This window comes from Budorcas taxicolor, chromosome 12 (assembly GCF_023091745.1).
Source record: "Budorcas taxicolor isolate Tak-1 chromosome 12, Takin1.1, whole genome shotgun sequence".
Classification (NCBI taxonomy): domain Eukaryota; kingdom Metazoa; phylum Chordata; class Mammalia; order Artiodactyla; family Bovidae; genus Budorcas; species Budorcas taxicolor.
Genome location: NC_068921.1, coordinates 30,513,925 through 30,535,928, shown reverse-complemented (window position 1 = coordinate 30,535,928; position 22,004 = coordinate 30,513,925). Strand labels below are relative to the sequence as shown.

The window sequence follows — 22,004 nt, the reverse complement described above, 5'->3', positions numbered from 1 at the left end:
CAAAGGAACCAAGAGGGAAGAAGACAGGTAATTAGAGTGCAGCAGGGCGAAGACTTGTTTCAAGAAAGAAGAAACAAAATGAACACGTTATGATTTCAGTCTGACTCACCACTATCTTGTTCCCACTCCTTAGAATATCGCTAATGAATTAAAATTTCTATCTTTCAGTTGTCCTTTCTGTAACATAAAAAAAAGATAGAAATACCATGTTTTTAGGCACTAATTGTAATAAACACCTCGAATACCAAAATAAAATTTCAAATGAGTGACCACTGAGTCCTACAAAATTAGACAAATGCTCCCTTTTAGAAAGCTCACATCAAAGAAATAGAGTAGCCAGTTGGAATGGAAGTCCCACTCTTGGGACCCTTCAGCTGAGAATTTAGACCCTGGAAAACACCTGCACCCCTGCACTCGCTCTCAGATAATCTTGCTGCTTCTCTTCGTAACCTTCTGTCTTCCCTGCAGCTACTCTGATCAGCTGATCCCGCACACGGGACCCCGTCTCCTCTGGCCTACGTGGGGGCACTGCTCCAGCACGGAACCCGTTCTCCCCTGCACCATCACTCTGCCCCTTCCTGTTGTGGCACTCGCATCAGCACACAAACATCTCTAAACAACAAATTCTGATTCCATGTCTTCCCCAACTACTACTCAATTTCTGCGCTCGACACTTGTTGAAAGAACTGCAAGTACTCATTGATTCCTATTCCTCTCTTCCATTCTCTGAACCCACCCTCCATTCCACCAAAATCACTCATCAGGGTCACCAATGAGCTCCACGCTGCTAAATCCAATCCAGTTCTCAATCCTTATCTTACTTAACCTACATGCAGCATTTGATAAAAGTTGCTTAGAATCTTCAAACTTCAATTTCTTCTAAAAAAAAAAAAGGGGGGAGATGATATTAATAGTACCTATTTTAGAGGGTGGATGTTGAAGATTAAGAAATAAACCATGTAGAGAGTTTATCAGCACAGCATCTGGTTCACAGGTAAAAACTCAATAAATGTCAGTTATCATAGTTAATCAGCACTGCTAGCTACATTCTACCACAGTCTGTATACTCCATACTCCAGAAACAGAATTCTGGAAGAGACTAAGACTCCAGAATGTTCAGAAGTGAGTATAATCTCAACCTGCCCATCATATTAGGCAATAACCTATTCTACCATATGAAGAATGACCTTAAAATTTCTTTCTTAAAATGCCTTACTTGCTGATGATTCCCAAGTAACTAACTACTAATCCCAATCACTCTTAAACTCTGGCTCTCACTTTCAATTCCTATTCAACAGCTTTGTCTAGATGTTTAATTATCTAATTTTTCTCTCATTCTCTAAAGCTCATTAATCACCATATCCAGCCAATCCTAGCTCACTAACGGCTCTCACGCCACTTTACAAGACTGCAAGCTCAGGAAGGCTGCACCCCGCCACACCCCTACAGAAGGAATGACACCCAGCAGAGCACCTGGCATACGACAGGGGCCAGCACCCTAGGCGAGGCTTTCACAGCGTCTGGATTATTTCTCATACTAGCTCCACTTCAGGGATTTGGACCTGGCCTACACTGCAGGCAGATTCTTTGCCACCTGAGCCACCTGGGAAGCCCCTAACATAGATGTTGGATACGTCAATAGTAGTGGTTTTTTCTTCCTAAGACTTCAAAGCAATTTTACAAAACAATCCCATCATGATATACATTTTTAAAGAGGTGAAAACTGAGGCCAGTAGAAGTGAAATTAACTTGGAGGACCACTCCATTAGTGGTGGCACTGATACAGAAACTTGCTCTCCCACCTCCCAACCCCGGGAAAGTTTCCCAGAGCCTTGGTGAGACACCGTAAGGATGAGAAGGTAGGGTACTCTGTATCAGTACCCGACCTTGGCCATGACTGAGCTTTTTCCAGTGCAAACTGGGATTTTAATATGAGAGCAGTTACTTCACCTATTAGGGTATCCACAGAAACATAAAGCAACGATTTTAATACCAAGTCAACAAGAATTTCCTCTTGGCTGAAACTCTACAGAAGAGCACAAAGTTGATAAAAATCAGTCTTCCCACCTATCTGTATGCAGAAACACATTATGCCATTTCCCTTGGTTCCAGGTGAAACAGCATTAGAGGGCCCGTTAGAGTTATCTTCTTAAACCTGAATGGAAGAAGTCAGATGACGCTTTTCAGGCTGGGGTATCCTATTGCTACCGCCATCTCTCCCAAAACATGTCACTTTAGAAGACCTAACACAATTATTTTTGAAGTTGAATAAAAAAATACTTCGTTGAATATAATCTATGTCACATACTGCTCCTATACAGAAAAATCTTAATTTCATGGCCTTAGGTCTCACTGGGAAAGATCATTTCTAAATAGCCTCATTAAAGAAACTATGCTTGATAAACTTACATGGCAAATATTATAAAATAATGTAATTAACACAAGATATCTTTTAACTTGGGACACTAAGAATAATCTGGAAGCTCCATCTCTTTGGAGTTTAATTCTAATATTGCCAGTACTTCCCATTATAATTCTACTTTTGTAGCTCAGTTTCCCCCATATTCAAAGGCAATAAATCTAATTCATTTTAAAAGGCTGCTTTGATTTATCCAAGCAGCTGCTAGTGATCTAAAATAGGATCATGATTAAACTCAGAGGACACACAACATATAAGGTATAACCTGAAACAATACGGCAAACTACCACCAGGGACCACCAGTGGTAACAGAAGCAGCTCTGTGTGAAAAAGACCCACAAGCAAGGCTTCCGAATTAGTGGCTAACGGCAAACATCAGATGCATCCTGGAAACACTTTGTACAGAACAAGGTAAATTATATTTTCTGACTGGCCCACACTGCAATTTCAGTGTGGTATTACCAGAAAGAAATTTTTTTAATTACGTTATTTATTTCACTAAGCATTTTCAGTTTCTTTAAGCATCTTTAAGTACTTCATTAAGTATTCTTCATTTTCCTTTTCTCCTACCCCCTCTAGTAAGAATTTAATCAAGTGCTTCACAGAATTATATATTATGTATTAGGATATATAGACACTTGTATACCCACAAATATCACCAAGTATGTGTAGGAAAGTAACATGGCAGAGTGGATATAAACAAGACTCCTAAAGTTGAAGAGATCTGGGTTCAAATCCTGGCTCTGCCACTTTCTTGTTCAGATGACTTTGGGAAAATGAACTCTATAAGCTTCATTTTACTTAGCTCTAGATGGAGTTCATAACAATAAATGAGCGACAGTAATATGGGTACACAATACAAGTAGCTATTTCATAGGATCACTGGAGGTTTAAATAAGAGAATGCCTGCAAAGCACAGAGACCGATAGCTAGTTATCTCATCCTTTTCCTGCAGACGATTACCCACTTCATGAGGCTTGGACATCTAAAAAACCACATCCTCTCTGCCAGAGTTATTCAAAATGTTTCAGAAAACTAAGGATTTATGTAGAATGTACTAGAAGGAAATAAAATTCCTTGAGGGATTTTATGAATGAGGCAGTATCATTTTAAAAATTCTGTTAGCTCTTACTATTTACATGAAAGAACACTGTAGCACTTTATTTCAGAGTTGATGATTCATTTTAATTATTAGATGCCAGTTACTGTCTTAAACATTACAATTTCTTAATTTCATGAGGTAAACACCCCATTTTACAGAGAGTGAAGCTTAATATTTAGAGGTTAAATAACTTGTACAAGGTCACAAATCAAGGAGGTGTCAGAAGTAGAATTTAAACTCAGATCTCATGGACTCAAGTGTCTTCCCACCACACCAAGAATATCTAAGGGCTATATTCACTTTCACTAGCTCTAGGTGGTATTTTACTACGTTTGTTTTATATGATCTGTAGAAGAAATGAAATTGTAAAAGGAAAAAAATTATACAAATTCAATCTCCCGTAACTTTTAACCCTAACTCTATCAGCACATGCACACATTCTGTGCTACAATGAAGTTTACTTCATTCTGCCATACTTAGATATCACTATGCTGATAATTACTTGGTAAAGGATCTGTGGATTTGCTGATACAAAGATTTTAAAGTTTAAGACTCCTAATTCTATGATATTACTCATGGTATTAAATAGCATTCCTTCACTGATAGAAGCTTGCTGTGTTTGGGTGATTTTCCATCACTGTTGATGATACATATGGAAATGGAAATTTTTTTTTGCCAGGCAATATACAGTCTTAGATTTGCTTTTATTAAGGATTTCTGACCACAGAGAAAATATGTATCTACACAATGTCTACACACAAGGGAAACGTTTTTAAATTTAGTATGGAGGAAGGAGGTTTGGAGAAACATATTCTGGTCCATTCACTTTCATTAAGAATAAGGCTTAAAACATAAGTATAAAAATAAATCAGATCTGTGCTACAAGGCAGTTAAGGAAGGTCAAAGAAAAGAAATAACTGGGTTGGTGTTTCTCTAATGAGAAGTTTTCAGAAAAGTGTTCATCGATGGGAAAATGCCAGCCACACTTTTTATTCAGTTTGAGCCGCAGATATTAGAGTTGCTATCTGTGGCCACTGCTTTCTGCAGTATATCATGGTGCTCTAGCAATTAAGAACAGGTACTTCCTACACTGAAAGTTACTCCTAGAACAAGATGGCTTCACTGGAAAATTCTACCAAACATTTAAACATAATTAATGCCAATCCATCTAAAACTCTTCCAGAAAACTGAAGAAGAGGGAACACTTCAAACTTTTTTTATGAAGCCAGCATTACCCTGAAACCAAAGCTAGATTAGGACATGACAAGAAAACTATAAATCAATATCCTCAATGAATACAGAGGCAAAATTTCTCAACAGAATATTAGCAAAGCAAATTCAACAACACATTAAAACGATTATAGACCATGACCAAGTAGGATTTATCCTTGGGATGCCAGGTTCAACACATACAAATCAATAAGCATGATCTCTCACATCAACAGAATAAAAGATAAAAATCATATGATCATCTCAACAGATGAAGAAAAGCACTTGACAAAATACAACATCCTTTCATAAGAAAAACCCTCAACAAGCTGAAGGAACATACCTCAACATGATAAAGGCCATGTACGACAACAGCTAAATTATACTCAACAGTGAAAAACTGCAAGTTTCTCCTCTTAGATCAGGAACAAGACAAGGATGCCCTCACTCTCATCACTCTTATTCAACATAATACTGAAAGTTGTAGCTAGAGTAATTAGGCAAGACAAAGAAATAGGCATCCAAACTGGAACAGAATAAGCAAAAATCGTCATTATTTGTAACTGGTAAGATCTTAAATACAGGAAACCTTAAAGGCTCACCAGAAAACTATTGAAAACTAATCAATGAATTCAGTAGGATATATGATCAACATAAAAAAATCAGTTGTGCCTCAATATATTAACAACAAAACATCTGAAAAAGAAATAAAATTATCCCATTCACACTGGCATCAAAAACAATAAAATACTTAGAAAAGAATCATCTTGTGTTTTTATAATGGGAATCATAAAATTATCTAACTCAGTGGAAAAAATCCTGAAGAAATGAATTAACTACTTTTCACAGTTCTTTAAATGCTTTTCGAAAATTTTAAGAGATCAACAAGCTAAACACATGATCACAGCTACTAATCAAAAGGAAATTTTATTTTCTGTGATGCAACACTCGGACCACAATATGACTTCACAAAAAAAAAGGGACTGAAAGCCACAAAGAACTAAACTCAGCTCCTGGTCTAGCCTAACTTATAAGTCAAGGTCTCCCAGGCCCCAGTGTCCTTACTTGTAGAATTAATGAAGTTACTCAGTGTTGGCAGAATGCCTAATATGTGCCAAATGCTGCGTGAGCAGGGGAGTTTGCTATTTGTTATTTGTGTTGAGTAAATAAAGCCATGGTCCTTGCCCTTGCAAAACTCCTACCCTTGTCAAGAGACAAAGAAATACAGCATAACTGGGATGAACACACTGTCATGCCTGGGCAAACCAGAAAAGGCTGCAAAGAGGAAAAACAGTTTAACTGAGACTTGAAGAATGAATATGAATTGCTTAGATGGAGATTATGGCTGTTCCTTGAGGAAGAACAGACTGCAAAGACAGGAAAGTAGCAAAGAACAAGAAGAGAGAGGTTTAATATAGACGGTGCACAGGCTGAGCATCAAGGAGATAAACTTCAAGCCTTACTGCCACACTACTGATTCACCCTTCCACCTTAAAGGAAAGGTAAGGTTCCTTCTACACTAAGATTCTGGAAACCGGCTGTAGGCCCAACCAGATGGATCCAATTTGTCCACCATTTCATCTGAAGTTGTTAGTCTTTTAAAGCAAAAAAGCTTTGATGTTGACATTATGAAATCTAAAAAGAACTTGCTTAATTGATAAATTTATCAGTTAAACTAAACTTTAGGACCAGCAGTGGATTTCTACTGTTATGATTACAGTAGTAAAATATTTCAAAAGCAAGATACATGACAAATGACATAGTTCTGTTCTTTATCAACTACAAACCCTGTAGACACACATGTGTGAAAATTATAAACAGCTACTAAATTTACATGCCGCCCCAAAGAGTTTTTCATACTTGGTTCAAATAAAGCTTTACTCTCTTCACTCTGAACATCAATTAACTCAAGAAGTACCTAAGGAGAACAAACATGAAGTTCCACTTACCTGTGTTCTGCAGGTACGGGGGGCGGCCACACAGCAGGATCTCTAAACGGTTCATCTTGACAGGACACAGGGAAATCTGGGGGCCTGTCGATTTTAAAACTTTCCAAAGTACTGACAATACTTTTAACTTGTTCATATTCTTCCAATAATTCCTGCCGAACCTTTAAAAAAAAAATAGCCCTTATGCTACAAACTTTTTATGTAAATTGCAAACAACAAACTGCTTTAGAATGTTAGTTTTCTTAATGCCGTTCAAAGTAGGCAAAATGAGTCATTAAAACACAGTCAAAACACCAAAGAACTATTTAAAGTAATATAGATAGGAGGGCAGGAATTGGTTTGGAAAAAGACATATACCTTTTCTTAAGGCAAGTAGTTATTTATCTTTCATAAAGAAATTCTTTCTACCACAAGATGTGATGACCATTAAGACAATTAAAACAAGCAACTAAGTTATTAACCAGTAACCATTCCCAGAAATCTATAATGTTATGCTGCTGCTGCTAAGTCGCTTCAGTCATGTCCGACTCTTGCGACCCCATAGACGGCAGCCCACCAGGCTCCCCGGTCCCTGGGATTCTCTAGGCAAGAACACTGGAGTGGGTTGCCATTTCCTTCTCCAGTGCATGAAAGTGAAAAGTGAAAGTGAAGTCGCTCAGTCGTGTCCAACTCTTCGCGACCCCATGGACTGCAGCTCACCAGGCTCCTCCGTCCACGGGATTTTCCAGGCAAGAGTACTGGAGTGGGGTGCCATTGTCTTCTCCGAATGTTATGCTAAATTCTTTTAATATATTTGTAAATAACACCCTCAAAACTTGTCAGCCAAAATTTTCATCAGCATTTCCTATCCCCATTATCACAAGATATGACATGCCTCTCACGGGCATCTAAAAGCCCTGAGTGATATAATACTAAGAATTACCCATTTCCAGTTTAAGTTCTGCTTCATCAAAGTCTGAATTCTTTTGGCCTTGTTTAAAATCTTTCAAGTCCTGGCTAAAGTTTATTTTAAGCTCAAAGGCAAGATTTTTCCCATATTTAAAAAATTTTATTGAGCGCTATGTGGAAATTCTTATGTTTTCAAATTTTGAGCCCAAACTAATTTTCAAAGGCAAACAGATAACAGATTGAAAATTACATTTATAAGCTAATTTCAATAATTCTTATTTTTTAACCAGAAAGCACACTTTAAAGCAGAGCATAAGAAGCTTTCCTTTAACTTTATCTCAAGTAACACATAAAAACATATGAACAAGTCACAGAACCAAAGAAAAATTTAAATTCACCTAATATATGCAATTATATGCTATACTGAGAGAAATGAAATTTCAGAACCTAATGGAAGTAAACATAATAAAAGTACTAGAATAGAAACGGTCACTATTTAATACAATTAAGAACATGTCAAAAATATTTCCATGCTGGATTAGTAAACAACTCTTGTCTGTGGCTAGGACACCAGACAGAAGAACTCAAAAATTTCAATTTGAGTTAAAACCAATATATTGTTCTCACTCAACATAATTTGGTAACACTTAAGTTGGAAAATAAGCCAAATTCACCCTGAAAACTTAGTAAAACATCAATCAATTTCTGACCAATGGAAAACTTAAAAGAAACACTTGAAAGGCATTAGCACATAAATGAAACTTCAAAGAAATGCTTGACTTTGTACTTCTAATTTTAAAAGGATTTTAAGTTTTAAGACTAAATGGGGAAATTGTAATTCAAGTTTTTATTAACTAGTATTATAAAATCAAATTGTATAGTCAAGACACAGTAAATATATTAGTGTTTTTTATTAGATTACTGACTCCTTTGTATTTGTAAAGAGTCTTTCAAAAGAGGAAACTTTCTTAAAGGAAAAGTTTTGTGAAATGGGTCAAAATTACATGTAAAAATGAAAGGGGAAAGGGCAAGTAGAAATACCTCATTTCTACAACTCGTAATCATACACAATTAGTCAACTGAAGAGGAAAAAACAATTAGAATCAATTTGAATTAAATGGCTTTGAAATATGTCTCAAAAATATTGAGTTGACTAAAAAGTTTGTTCTGTTTTAAGTAAACCTAAAAGACATATTTTTCATTTTCACCAAGGCCTTTATTGAACAATGTGTTCACTAACTGAACAAACTTTTTGGCCAAATCAATATATTATGAAAAACATATACATGTTAACTAGGAAAGACAGAAAACTATCCAGAGTACATTTTAAATATATTTCAGCAGTCAGACAAAAGAGAACTATTTGCAAAATCTCAAAGTGATTTTCCAGCTCACCTCTCTCCAGTGCAGCAGACCACTGTCCCCACCCCCTGAACACTTCCATGGGCTCTTACCTGCTGCCATCTGCCTTTGACCGCCGGGTCTCTGACTGACTGGCAATGTCTCTGAATCTGCTGTATCACCCCCTGGTAATATACCATGGATGAGTCATAATTTCCAAGCAGTGCATATTCTCTCCCTTTCTTTGCATTGTCACAAATCTCAGCCAAATTCATCCCTCAGAGATCTAGACATAAAATACAATGGCTTTTTACTAAGTTTTCAGTACTGACTTTAAAGCATTTCTTATTACACTTTAAAAGATCTGCTTAATACTTTGAAAGTCAAAATGTTTCTCTCATTCTTTGAGGTTATCTGAATGCATCTTATGATGATACTGAACAAAGTTCCCAATTTTGGAAATGCAGATTACAAAAGAACACCCAAGAAGATAACTAGAGAAATGACACAGCTCTGCACTATCAATTTATGTTATAGCTACATAAACTGGACACCAGTTCTCCTTGCTCATTTATAATCACCACAAGCTGCAATAGCAGTAAAGATCAACTTGCTTCATTTTAGTCGGTTTATTCTTGACAATGTAAAGCAAAACATATAAATAGCTCCTATTTTCCACGGACATCAATTAAAACTGCAAAAATTATTTTTCACTAAAACTATCCGGCCCCAAGAACAAAAATGGAAGGAACTTTTTGACTTAAGGAACACATTTTAAAACTACAGCCTATAGTTGTCCATGCATCATTTACATACATTTAAGCGCTTCATACAACTTAAATCTAAGCAAAAACCTGTGAATTTAACTGTCTGATGCTCCCGATCTGGTAATCTTCTATGATCCTGCCATTCTCTAGAGCTTTGTGCCTGTGCAAATCACTATCGTTAATCTTCCCCTTCTACAAGAAACTAGGAAAAATACCATCTGAACCTCTGATTTCTATCAAAGCCCTCCAGCTCAGTAATTCTGGCTTTTTTTCCAGGCTTCTCAACAGTCTCCCAAGATCATCCAAGGCTTCTAGCAAACATACTTTCCACTGAAAACTGTCCAGAGATCCAGGAGAATGACATCTTGGGAAGGAGTCCAAAGTGACCTACTCTTACTTCCTGGAACAGTAAACCAAGAAATACTTAGCAGAGAAAAATCATTTTGTCCCATGCTTTCCTGAGGGGATTAAATTTTGATGGGAGTAGCCTGGCTCTTCCTCTCTACCTCTTATCTGTTCTTAAGGGGCTCAGAACCTCTTCCTCAAAACTAACTACAACTACTTCTAGTCATTTTAGCCGACTCCAGTACATTCTTGAAAAGATTAAAGTCGTTTCTTTTTATGTGTTCTCCCATTTTAGTTGCCCCTTCTCCCAGCATAGGTTCCTTGAAGGCAGCATTTATGTTACTTGAGAATCACACTGCAGCAAATAGTATACTACTCTTACATAGTAAGAAATTTCAACATTCAGTAGATCTACCCACAGAATGTAGGACAACCAAGGAAAGCCTCTCTTCAAATTACAATTCTTCAAATGAGTCCTTAGACAAAAGCACTAATTCTGCTACTATATGTAGGCACGCAAAGATGCACAATGGAAATATTTCCATGCAAAGCAGGGTCAGCAAACTTTTCCTGTGTAAATATTTTTAGCTTTGAAGGGCAACAGGAAAAATTGAGGGTATTATGTAAGTAGTTATATGAGAGACAAAAAATGTTCACAATTTTCATCAACAAAATTCAAACTATTATAGTAGTAATCATTGAATACAACTTTTTGCAGAACAGAGGATATGATTTCATGTAGTTGGGATTCAGAGTTAGTGTTTCCTATCATCAAGATCAACTGCAAATGTTCATGTGTCAACACTGCTTTTTAATAAGATTTACACATTTCATGTTTAAAAGTGTCTGTTTACTAAGAGAGGTATTGTCACATGCTGGTATCAAATCACAAGCATATAATTTCAATCCAGCATATTCGCTGTTTGAAAAGTATTTGAAGGTTTTATTCTTCTCTTGATAAGTCATTACACTGCATATTAATCAATTCCAAATGAAGGTTAAGTGGAAGTATCTCCATTACACAGTTAAATGGATTTTGTAATATGGAAATTTCCTTTGCACTTGCATCAAAGTAGTTTGAGCTCAAATACACTGAAAATCTGGGTGGGAACAGAGATCTCACTTCTTTAACTTTTGACAGTGTAGCTAGCTATATATTATAACATAGCTCAGTACTACTTGTGATTCAAACATTAGCTGGCATCAACATAACTTTAGTTTTGCATGTAAGCAGTCTGATCCTGAAATTTTCCATTGAATTTATTAAGAAACATTATCAAGTCTGCAGCAAAACTGCTTTCCAAAGCTATTCAGCATTCAATAACAGTGGATGAGAACAGTTCCTCTCATTCAGAAAAATTTCAAATTAGCCCGTAACCCAAGACTGCAATAGAACTTCGCCACTACAAGCCACAGAACTGCTGTGTGGTAGGGAAATGTCAGGATATACTGCTTCTGACAAAAATTCAAGGAACTGACAATGGTTAAGTCCTCAAGAGCAACACTCCTGCGTCTTAAGACACTAACGGTTTCTTACCACATGATAGATTCAAATATTCTCTGCAAAATACCTGACTATAAAAAAGTAAAGAACCATCAACTTTCACCACCCTATGTTTTCCCAGCTTTGTAAATTTGTTCACGTAAGCCTTTTTCTCTTCTACACATTTTTTTTTTTTACCACCACTAGCTCCAACACAGCAGATTCCACTTCAGGTGTACAGAAGTGTATTCTCAACTTTTTAATAAATATTCCCGTCTGTAGCTATTCCATGAACACTATTCATTAAATGTATTTCTTCAGTAACTTCAAAGTCACCACTGACTTTGGAAATAAACACTTGCGCTGTTTTGGTAACATCTGTCAATTCATCAAGAACCAAGGAAAACCACTCAAAATCATTTGCCTTGTTTTTTTAATTGACTGATGTCCTCAACTATTCTAGCAATTGTTCTCACCAAAAGGCTAAGTATTAAACAAGTTTATTTTCTCCAGACACATTTCTTTGGCTGCTACAGTCAATAAGATTTACTTAAGTCACCATCGGCAAATGACTTTCTTGTTTGGCCAACTAATGAGACACCCAAGAAACTTACTCCGGGTGCAGCCTGATTTTTTTAATTTTGTGAAGAAATTCTGCTTGAAGATACTCCTTTTGCAGTTTTCTAGCCACTGTTTTCCTATGAATTGGGAATACCACGATGAGTGATTCGTCTGGTAATATCACTGTAAACTGTTTCTTCAGCACAGCTGTAGTCATCGCACAATAATCACAATGCTTTGTCATCCTGTTCAGTATTCCTCACTTCACTGTGCTTTAAAAGTATAAATACATCAAGTCCATTTTTCTCATCTTTTCTGTTTTTAACGTGAGAGGAATCCGCTGATAATAAAGTAAAACGTCAGAGTACAGGGACATGGAGGGCACCTCAGACACTGTGACAGCAGTGCACAGCAAGCGGCAGCTGAAAGTGCTGAGACACCATCAAGGCACTACTGGCACTACTCTGTACAAAAGCATCCACAGACAATATGAAAACAAATGAGTGTGGTTATGACCTATAAAACTTTATTTACAGACATTGATAACTGAATTCCATTTTTCACATGTCACAAAACATTATTCCTCTTTTGACTTCTTTAACTGTTAAAAAAAAAAGATGAAAAAAACATTCTTAGTTCATGTGTGTATGTGTGTGTGTGTATTAGTCTCTCAGTATGGTCCGACTCTTTGGGACCCCATGGACCATAGCCCACCAGGCTCCTCTGTCCATGGAATTCTCCAGGCAAGAATACTGAAGTGGGTAGCCATTCCCTTCTCCAGTGGATCTTCCTGACCCAGGGATCAAACCCACATCTCCTGATTGCAGGCAGAGTCTTTACCATCTGAGCCATCAGCTGTTCAAAAACATGTTGCAGACTAGATTTGGTCCCCAGACTGTAGTTTGCAAACTCCTGCTTTCAGCTTCTGTCTTAAGAATCTAGGAAAATAAAGGCACATTAAATCCAAAAGAGGTAGAAGAAAGAATATAACACAGCTGAAAGCAAAAATCAATAAAATAGAAACAAGAAAAAATTTTTCTATGTAGTAAAAAGTTGGTTCTTTGAAGAGATCACTAAAAATGATTAAACCTCTAGTTATACTAATCAAGAAAGGGAGAAAGAAAACACAAATTACCAAAATCAGGAATGAAGGAGGGGCCATCACTACAAACTGTGGAGATAAAAGTCACAACATACCAAAGCTATTTCTGAAGAAGAAATAATTAATCTGAATAGTCCTGTGTCTATCAATGAAATTCAATTTGTAGTTTAAAATCTTTCCACCAAAGAAAAACAAACAAAAAACAAAACCAACACTCCAAATCCAAAAGACTTCATAAAGTGAATTCTTCCAAATATTTAAGGGAAAAAAATAAAACAATTTCCAAACAAACTCTCAGAAAAAGAAACAGGTGGAAAAACTTCCAACTCATATCTTAAGACCAGTGTTAGCCTGATACCAAAACCAGACATTATAAGAAAAGAAACTTACCTACCAGTATCCCTCAGGAACATAGATAAAAAAATATTTAAATTTTAGCTAATCAAGTCCAGTATATAAAGAGGATAATGCATTATGACCAAGTGGAGTTTATATAAAAAATTCAAGGTGGTATCTACTTAAAAAACCAATCCATTTTAAGAGACTAGAAATAAAACACGATCATCTGAACAGATGCAGGAAAAAGTAGTGGACAAAACTCAATACTACTCATGATAAGAACTCTTAGCAAACTGAGAATAGAAATTCCTCAATCTAGTAAAGAGCAGCTATCATCAGATTAACTGTGAAAAAACTGAATCCTGCTGATGCTGCTGCTGCTAAGTCACCACGGCCATGTCAGACTCTGTGCGACCCCATAGACAGCGCCCACCAGGCTCCCCTGTCTCTGGGATTCTCCAGGCAAGAACACTGGAGCGGGTTGGCATTTCCTTCTCTAATGCATGAAAGTGAAAAGTGAAAGTGAAGCTGCTCAGTCGTGTCCAACTCTTAGCGACCCCATGGACTGCAGCCTACCAGGCTCCTCCGTCCATGGGATTTTCCCAGCAAGGGTACTGGAGTGGGTTGCCATTGCCTTCTCCAGAAAAAACTGAATACTCTCTCCCAAAATCAAGAAAGAACAAGCAAGGCCAGTGAATCTCCTCTCAACGGTTCTATTCAACATGAGAACTATAGGTTCTAACCAGTGCAACTAGCCAAGAAAAAAATAAAAGGGACACGTATTAGAAAAGTGGAAGGAAAATTGCTCTTATCCACATACAACGTTAACTGTTAATGGAGAAAATCCTAGGGAATCTATAATAATTTCTAGAACTAATAAGTGAGTTGTGTAAAGTTGCAAGATACAAGATTAATATTCAAAAATCAATCGTATTTCTACATATTAACAATAAAAAATTGAAAACTAAAGTCAAAACAGTAAAATCATTCAAAAATACTAAATACCCCAGGGATAAACAGAACAAAATATATGTAAGATCTGGGCACTGAGAAATTAAGGATGACCTAAGTTAATAGATATACATACATGTGTGTATGTGCACATCCATTTATGAATTGAAACCCTCAATGTCAATTCTCTTGAAAGTGATCCATAGACTCAATGAAATCCCAATCAAGATCCCAGCAGCCTTTCTTATAAAAACTGACAAGCTGATTCAACATGGAAATACAAAGGACACAGAACGGCCAAAACAGTTTCATATAGTAAAGTAGGACAACTTATACTGATTCCAAGATTTATTATAAAATTAATAGGAATCAAGACGGCACAGAATTGGCATAAAGATAGACACAGACCAATGGAACAAATCAAAGAGTCCAGAAAGATCGATACATATATGGCCAATTAATTTTTGACAAAGTTGTCAAGGCAAATCAACAAAAAAATATATTTTTTCTCCAAAAAAGGTGTTGAAACAGCTAGATATCCATATTAGGAATAATAAAAATTCTGAATCTCAAGTCTTACCCCACAACATATACAAAATTTAACTCAAAATGAATGACTCAAGTATAAGAGTTAAAACTACAAAACTTGCAACCTAAGATTGTGGGGGTGTTTTGTACTGGTCCCCCAAACCCCATTTTCTACAAAGCAACGTGTAATGGGCCACTCGGTAACAGCAAATGCAGCAGACTGCATTACCAAAGAATCCTAAATTCAGGGAACCCAAATCTATCATACTGAACACCATGCATGCCTACCCTTTGTTCCAGATGAAGCTACTATCTTTCTTTCAAGGCTGTAAGCAAGCCTAACCTTTCCTCTGGACACTATATCTACCTGCTAAGTCTGTTCAATTTGGTATTTCAATTATCCGGGGTAGTCTTTGTCTTTTCTATATTGAATTTTTTTTTTTTTTTTTTTTGGTCTATCACGCCTTTCTTCCTTTCTTGGTTTACTCTCTGGTTTAGTTGTTGTGTCTGACTTTTTGCAACCCCCATAGACTGCAGCACACCAGCCTCCCTTGTCCTTCACCATCTCGCGGAGTTTGCTCAAACTCATGTCCACTGAGTCAGTGATGCTACCTAACCAACTCATCCTCTGCTCCCTCCTTCTTTTGCCTTCAGTCTTCCTCAGCATCACAGTCTTTTCCAATGTGAGTCGGCTCTTTGTATCAGGTGGCTAAAGTATTGGAGCTTTAGCATTAGTTCTTCCAATGAATAATCACGGTCAGTTTCCTTGAGGATTGACTGGTTTGATCTCCTCACTGTCCAAGGTACTCTCAAGAGTCTTCTCCAGCAACACAATTCAAAAGCATCAATTCTTCAGCACTCGGGCTTCTTTATGGTCCAACTCTCACATCTGTACATGACCACTGGAAAAATCATAGCTTTGACTTTATGAACCTTTGTCAACAAAGTCATGTCTCTACTTTTTCATAGGCTGTCTAGGTTTATCACAGCTTTCCTTCCACAGAGCAAGTGTCTCCTTTATAGAATACATTTTCTGTAAATGGGGAGTAAAATAAAATTTTGAGACTATGCATGTCTTAAAACACCTTTATTAAACTATCTTCATACTTCAGTGATAGTCTGGCTGATTACTGAATTTTCATTTGCAAATAATTTCTTTTAAAAATGTAAAAGCATTGCTCTATCACCTTCTAAGTTTCAAGATTAACTTGAGGCAACTAAAGTCATTCAAATTCCTAATTGCTTATATATCATGTCTTTTTCCCTTTCTGCAAACTTATAGGATCTTCTCTTTGACACAAGTTTCCTAAAACTGTTGTTGATATGCTTTGACATGGGAATCTATATGGGATTCCTTCAAACTAGAAACTAGTGTCTTTCAATTTTAGGAAAACTTCTGAATTAGTTTGTTGATGATTTCTTTCCATTTTTCTCTCTTCTGAACACCTTTTATTTAGCTATTGGACTTTCTAGGTTAGCCCTCTAATTTTCTTATCTTCTCTCTTTGCTCTTTTGCTTAACTTTCTTCTAGATTTTCTCAACTTTGTATTCTAGCTCCTCTCTATAAAGTATGTTTCTCCTTTTGCTCTTTATTATTGAAGTATATAACAGAGTAAACACATCTTCAGTGAATTTTAAAACAGATTACACCCAGGTAACACCCACATCAAGATATGGAACATTTTCACACCCCACTGAAGCCATGTCTCCTCACAATTAGTACTTGCCCTCCAGGGCAACTACTATTCTCACTTCCATTGCCAATGAGTGTTGCGTGCTTTTTTTTAATCAGCTTTATTGAAGTATAATTTTTATACCATGAAATTCACTCATTTTAAGAGAAAAATTTTATTTCTTTTGAAAAATGTGTACAACTGCATGCATCCTTCCATTCCTTAATCACCACAGATTTGTCTTTTCTGGAATGTGACATAAATACAGTCTTATTGCATATATTCTGGTGTTTGACTTCTTTCATTTAAAATAATGCCTTTGAGATTCAACCATATTGTTGTATGTATCGGTAATTTGATGCTTTTATTGCTGAGTAGCACCTCATTATATGAATATACTAAAATGCATTTATTCATTCACCAGTTCTCCATAATGCACTTCACAGAAACAACGAAAAGTACACGATACTTGACCAAGACTTCACAGGACTGGCACTGAGGTTATATCTAAAATTTCAAAGTACAAAAAATACAATCCATTATAAGAGTGAGACAAATGCTACAACATATAGCAGAATTATTGCTATTATCAAAAGCATTTGATTATCTAATAGTCACTACTAAATAAGTATACCTAAAAACACAGGAGCAAGCCATTTAAAAATGAATAGACAGGTTTGAAAAAGAATCAAGAACAACTTCTAGCATTAAAATGAAATGTTCACTGAAATGAAAAACTCACTGCACTGAGGAAACAGCAGATCAGGCACAGATGAAAGGAGGATCAAGAACCCAGAATATAGGGCTACAGAACTTGCCCAGAATGCAGCACATAAACACAGAGTAAGCAAAGAAAAGAAATGCAGAGAGTACAAAGACATGGCCCAATATATGTCTACTACGAATTCTAGGAGGAAAAAAGGGGAGAGCAATATTCAATACATAATGGCTAAAACTTTTTCAAAATCTATACAAGACAGTAACTCTGTTTCAAAATAAATAAAAACAAGTCCACATCTAGGACAACTTAGTAAAACTGCAAAACCTAAAAGCAATAGAGAGAAATGATATATTGTCAACAAAGGAAAAATAATATATTGACAGCTAACTTTTCAAAAGGAATATTGGAGGCAGCAGAATAATATCTCTCATGTGCTACTAGTTGGAGGCTGCCAATCTAGACTGGTATACCAAGCTAAACTATTCAAGTGTGAAGGCAATATTAAAATTTCAGGCAGAAAAACCTGGGTATGAATCCAGGCACCACAAACTTTTAGTTGTGATCTCAAGCAAATCATGTAACTTCTCTCAGCCTCAGTTCTACATCTATAAAATATGGAAAATAATATTTATCATCACAAGGTTATTGCAAAAATTAAATGTGAAATACATTAGCATCATTCCAAGCACATAACACTGAATCAATGTAAGCTATTATTTTCACTCCACACTCAACATTAATGCATAAGTTTGAAGCTGCTACTTTCAACTAACCCAGTTTTCATTATAATTTCTAGAAGCTGTACCACAATTTTAATTACTGCTATGGTTTTTCCTGTGGTCATGTATAGATGTGAGAGTTGGACTATGAAGAAGGCTGAGCACCGAAGAATTGATGCTTTTGAACTGTGGTGTTGGAGAAGACTCTTGAGAGTCCCTTGGATTGCAAGGAGATCCAACCAGTCCATCCTAAAGGAGATCAGTCCTGGGTGTTCACTGGAAGGACTGATGCTGAAACTGAAACTCCAACACTTTGGACACCTTATGAGAACAGCTGACTCATTTGAAAAGATCCTGATGCTGGGCAAGATTGAAGGCGGGAGGAGAAGGGGACAACAGAGGATGAGATGGTTGGATGGCATCACCAACTCAATGGACATGAGTCTGAGTGAACCCCGGGAGTTGGTGATGGACAGGGAGGCCTGGTGTGCTGCAGTCCATGGGGTCACAAAGAGTCGGACAAGAATGAGCGACTGAACTGAACTGAATAACCAGCTTATTCTCAGAACCCAAAATTGCTTCGGATGTCACTATAATTTTTACATTAATTTTTAAGTTAATTCTTTTGTCTCCACAGTAATAGTTTTTAAGTACGAAAGCAAATATTTTCAAACTAATTTTTAATGTGAGTGAAAGCTGTTCAGTCATGTCCAACTCTTTGCAACCCCACAGGCTATACAGTCCATAGAATTCTCAAGGCCAGAATACTGGACTGGGTAGCCATTCCCTTCTCCAGGAGATCTTCCAAACCAGGTCTCCTGCACTGTAGGTGGATTCTTTACCAGCTGAGACACCAGGGAAGCCCAAGAATACTGGAGTGGGTAGCCTATCCCTTTTCCAGTGGATCTTCCCCACCTAGGAGTCAAACCAGGGTCTCCTACATTGTGGACTGATTCTTTACCATCTGAGCTACTAGGGACTCTTATCTAATTCAGTTATAATATTTACATGTGAAGTTTAAGAAAAAAGTTCTGCTTTAAACTATTTTTATCTTTCTAAAATACAAACCTGTTAAGGCCACTACATGTGTGCTCAGTAGCTAGGTCATGTTAGACTCTTTTGCAACCCCATGGACTTTAGCCTGCCAGGCTCCTCTGTCCATGGGATTTCCCAGGCCAGAATGTAGGAGTGGGTTGCCATTTTCCTCCTCCAGGGGATCTTCCTGACCCAGGGATTTAACTTGAGTCTCCTGCACTGCAGGCGGGTTCTTAACCACTGAGCTACCTGGGAAGTCCAATGAGGCCACTACTCCACTGGAAATTCTTCAATAGTGACCCCATGTTGAAGAAAAATTCTAAATTCTTTATCATGGTACCAAGTACTTTTGAGATCTGGTCTCTCCACTAAACTGCAAGTATTCTGGGTTTCAGTCATCAGAACAGTCAAGGATTCCCCAAATTCAAAATCTCTCCTTTGCTTTTGCTATGCCATTTGCCTAGAACAGTCTTCCTCAGCCTCACTCCAATAAAAGCTTAATAAACTTTCCTAGCCCAAGTCCAATGTCACATCATTCTGGAGATTTCTCTTAATTTCCTTAGACAGAGTCACAATCCTCCCCAAGGGTACAAAGGATGCCATCAGTGGTTGAGATCACCATTTAGATGAGTTAGACCCACTTGGGTTGAAATTCCAGGTTCACACCTTACTCAGCTATGACCTTATTCAGCTATGGGCAAGGTCTCTGAGGCTGTTTCCTCATTTCTAATAGGAGCTACTTCATAGGATTGTTGTGAGGATAAAATAAGCAGCTGCATGCAAAATATGCCTCCCATAGAGTAAGTATTCAATACATGTTATTATGAAATTGTGATATAATATCACTATAATGTATTCCCACTCTGGGCTCACAGCAACTTGCACCTGTCTCTCCACACTATTGTGATGACATGACTGTGTGCCCATGCAGGACACAGATTTTCTTCTACCAGCTCTTAATTCTCACCACCTGGCATATAGCCTTGTGCATAACAGATCCTTAACAAATCCTGAATGAATGAATAAATAAATCCTAAATGAATAAATATTTCAAATTCCTTATGTATAACATAAGGCCTTGATTTTTTCCCCCAGCGACCTTATTAAACTTACTTTTTATCTCCTCCTACAAAACTGCTTCTTTAAATAAAGTTTACAGTGACCAAAGAGAAAATGAATCTTACAGTGAGAGAAAATTAATTTTACAGTGACCTTAAGTCGTCTTGTTTAGAAACATACACACACAAAATAAGCCCATACTGCACCAATAATTTTTCAACACATCACTGTAAAATACCAGATTTCTAGGATGGTTATCTATCTATTGAAAAATTTTCAAATGGTGGACTAGGCAGGTTTTCTAAATCTGTATCAGCTTCCTTACCTCCAGGGCCTGGGCAAACTTGCATTAAAAAAAAGAAAGAACAGGGTGCTTTTCATTCTGAAAAATGGTCCTAAGAAATTTTGAAAAAAAAATTGTAATAATAGAAGAAAATAATTATTACCACCACTGCTAAAAATTTTGTTTAAAAAGACAATCCTATACTTTAAAAAAATTAGTAATTTAAAGTAGAAATAATCTTTAAAATGGCATCAAAATATGTGTAGGCAGTGTTCAGGCTAGTAGGCTGAGGTGAAGGAGCGCTCACTTTGTAATCATGACCCTCAATAAATAAAATGCAAAACGGAAAATATATCAGACACTACTATACAACAGCATGGTACCTTTTATCTACTTCCACACTTAACCTTTAAACATTAATGCCCTTTGAGGAATTATTAACCAATGGGTTTAATTAATGTAAACACCTCTGAACTACTTCAGAATAAATCTGATCAAGTACCTAGCAATAAAGGAGCGAATCAGGGAAAGGAGAAAAATCGGTTAAAATATAATTTTTCGGGTCGCCCATCAAAAGTGTGCCATACATACGGTTCTGCACCAAGAGGCAGCAACTAGGGAGGGTGAGAGGCGCCGAAGGCCCGAGGCCCCGCAGCCCCGGAGGCGACTCCTCCCCGACTCTACGCGGGGCGGTGGCCGGGCCGGGGTGGAGACAGCGCTGCAGCCGGGGCGGGACAAATGACAGGGCGGAACGCCCGAGTCTCACCTCCACTTCCCCTTTAGCTCTCAGAACCCCATTCAGCGACCACCCCAGAATCCCCTCACCACAGACAGACTCTCCCTGTCTCCCCCGGCCGGCTCAAAGTTTATCGGTCTTTCCCAGCTGTCGGGGCCGCCGGGCTTTGTAGTTCGCCCGTCCGAGCCGAGCCACCAAGGCCGCAGGCCCGAGGAGCCGCTGAACTACAATCCCCATAATGCCCCGCGCGCCCACCGCTCGCGCTCTCTCTCTCACCCCTTCTCGCGCAGCACGCAGTGTCCCCCGCCGCGCCTGGCCCCAGCGTCTCCGGCAGCGGGAGCTGGGGTGTGGCTGTCCACCCAAGCACCCCACCACCGGCTCTCTCGCTGGCCCCCGTCCCTCTCGGATTCATTACCTAGGTGCCGCAGGTCGGCCGACCGCTTTTGCCGCGGTCCAGGAGGGGTTGGGGTGGGGCACAAGCCGCCGCCCCCGCCACGGAGTCCGTTAGTTCGCGACGAGCGTGAAGAGGCGACGGCGGCGGCGGCGGCGGCGGCGGCCGGTTGCCATGACAGCCGTGGGCCGCGCGGTGGGGCTGAGGGGGAGCGCGAGGGTTCGAAGTCGGCTCGGGGAGGAGCCTGGGCAGCGGCAGGGGCTGCGGGGACAGGGAGGCGCGAGGGTGCGCCGTAGAGCGGAGGGAGACAGTGACACTGAGAAGGACGGCTGACGAGCTGAGCTCCGGGGCCGCCGACGAGTCCTGCGCTGCAGCGTCCAACCCCCGTGCCAGGACGCGAGTC

General features: G+C 38.2%; 1 protein-coding gene across 5 annotated transcripts in view; it reads right to left on the bottom strand.

Moving 5' to 3' along the window:
- The window catches only part of KATNAL1 (katanin catalytic subunit A1 like 1), a 54,394-nt gene extending 32,684 nt beyond the window's left edge, over positions 1 to 21,710 (bottom strand). For 3 of the 5 annotated variants that reach the window (XM_052650015.1, XM_052650014.1, XM_052650011.1), the window contains exons 1-3: positions 21,626 to 21,710; positions 9,022 to 9,194; positions 6,680 to 6,840 (exon numbers count right to left, since the gene is read on the bottom strand). In XM_052650015.1, coding sequence (XP_052505975.1) covers positions 6,680 to 6,840; positions 9,022 to 9,183 — 323 coding nt within the window. In that variant the 5' untranslated portion in view covers positions 9,184 to 9,194; positions 21,626 to 21,710. Of the gene's footprint in view, positions 1 to 6,679; positions 6,841 to 9,021; positions 9,195 to 12,876; positions 12,903 to 21,240; positions 21,296 to 21,625 lie in introns of those variants that run through there. The other 2 variants (XM_052650012.1, XM_052650013.1) reach the window with 2 other exon arrangements.
- Between the last annotated feature and the right edge of the window lie 294 nt (positions 21,711 to 22,004).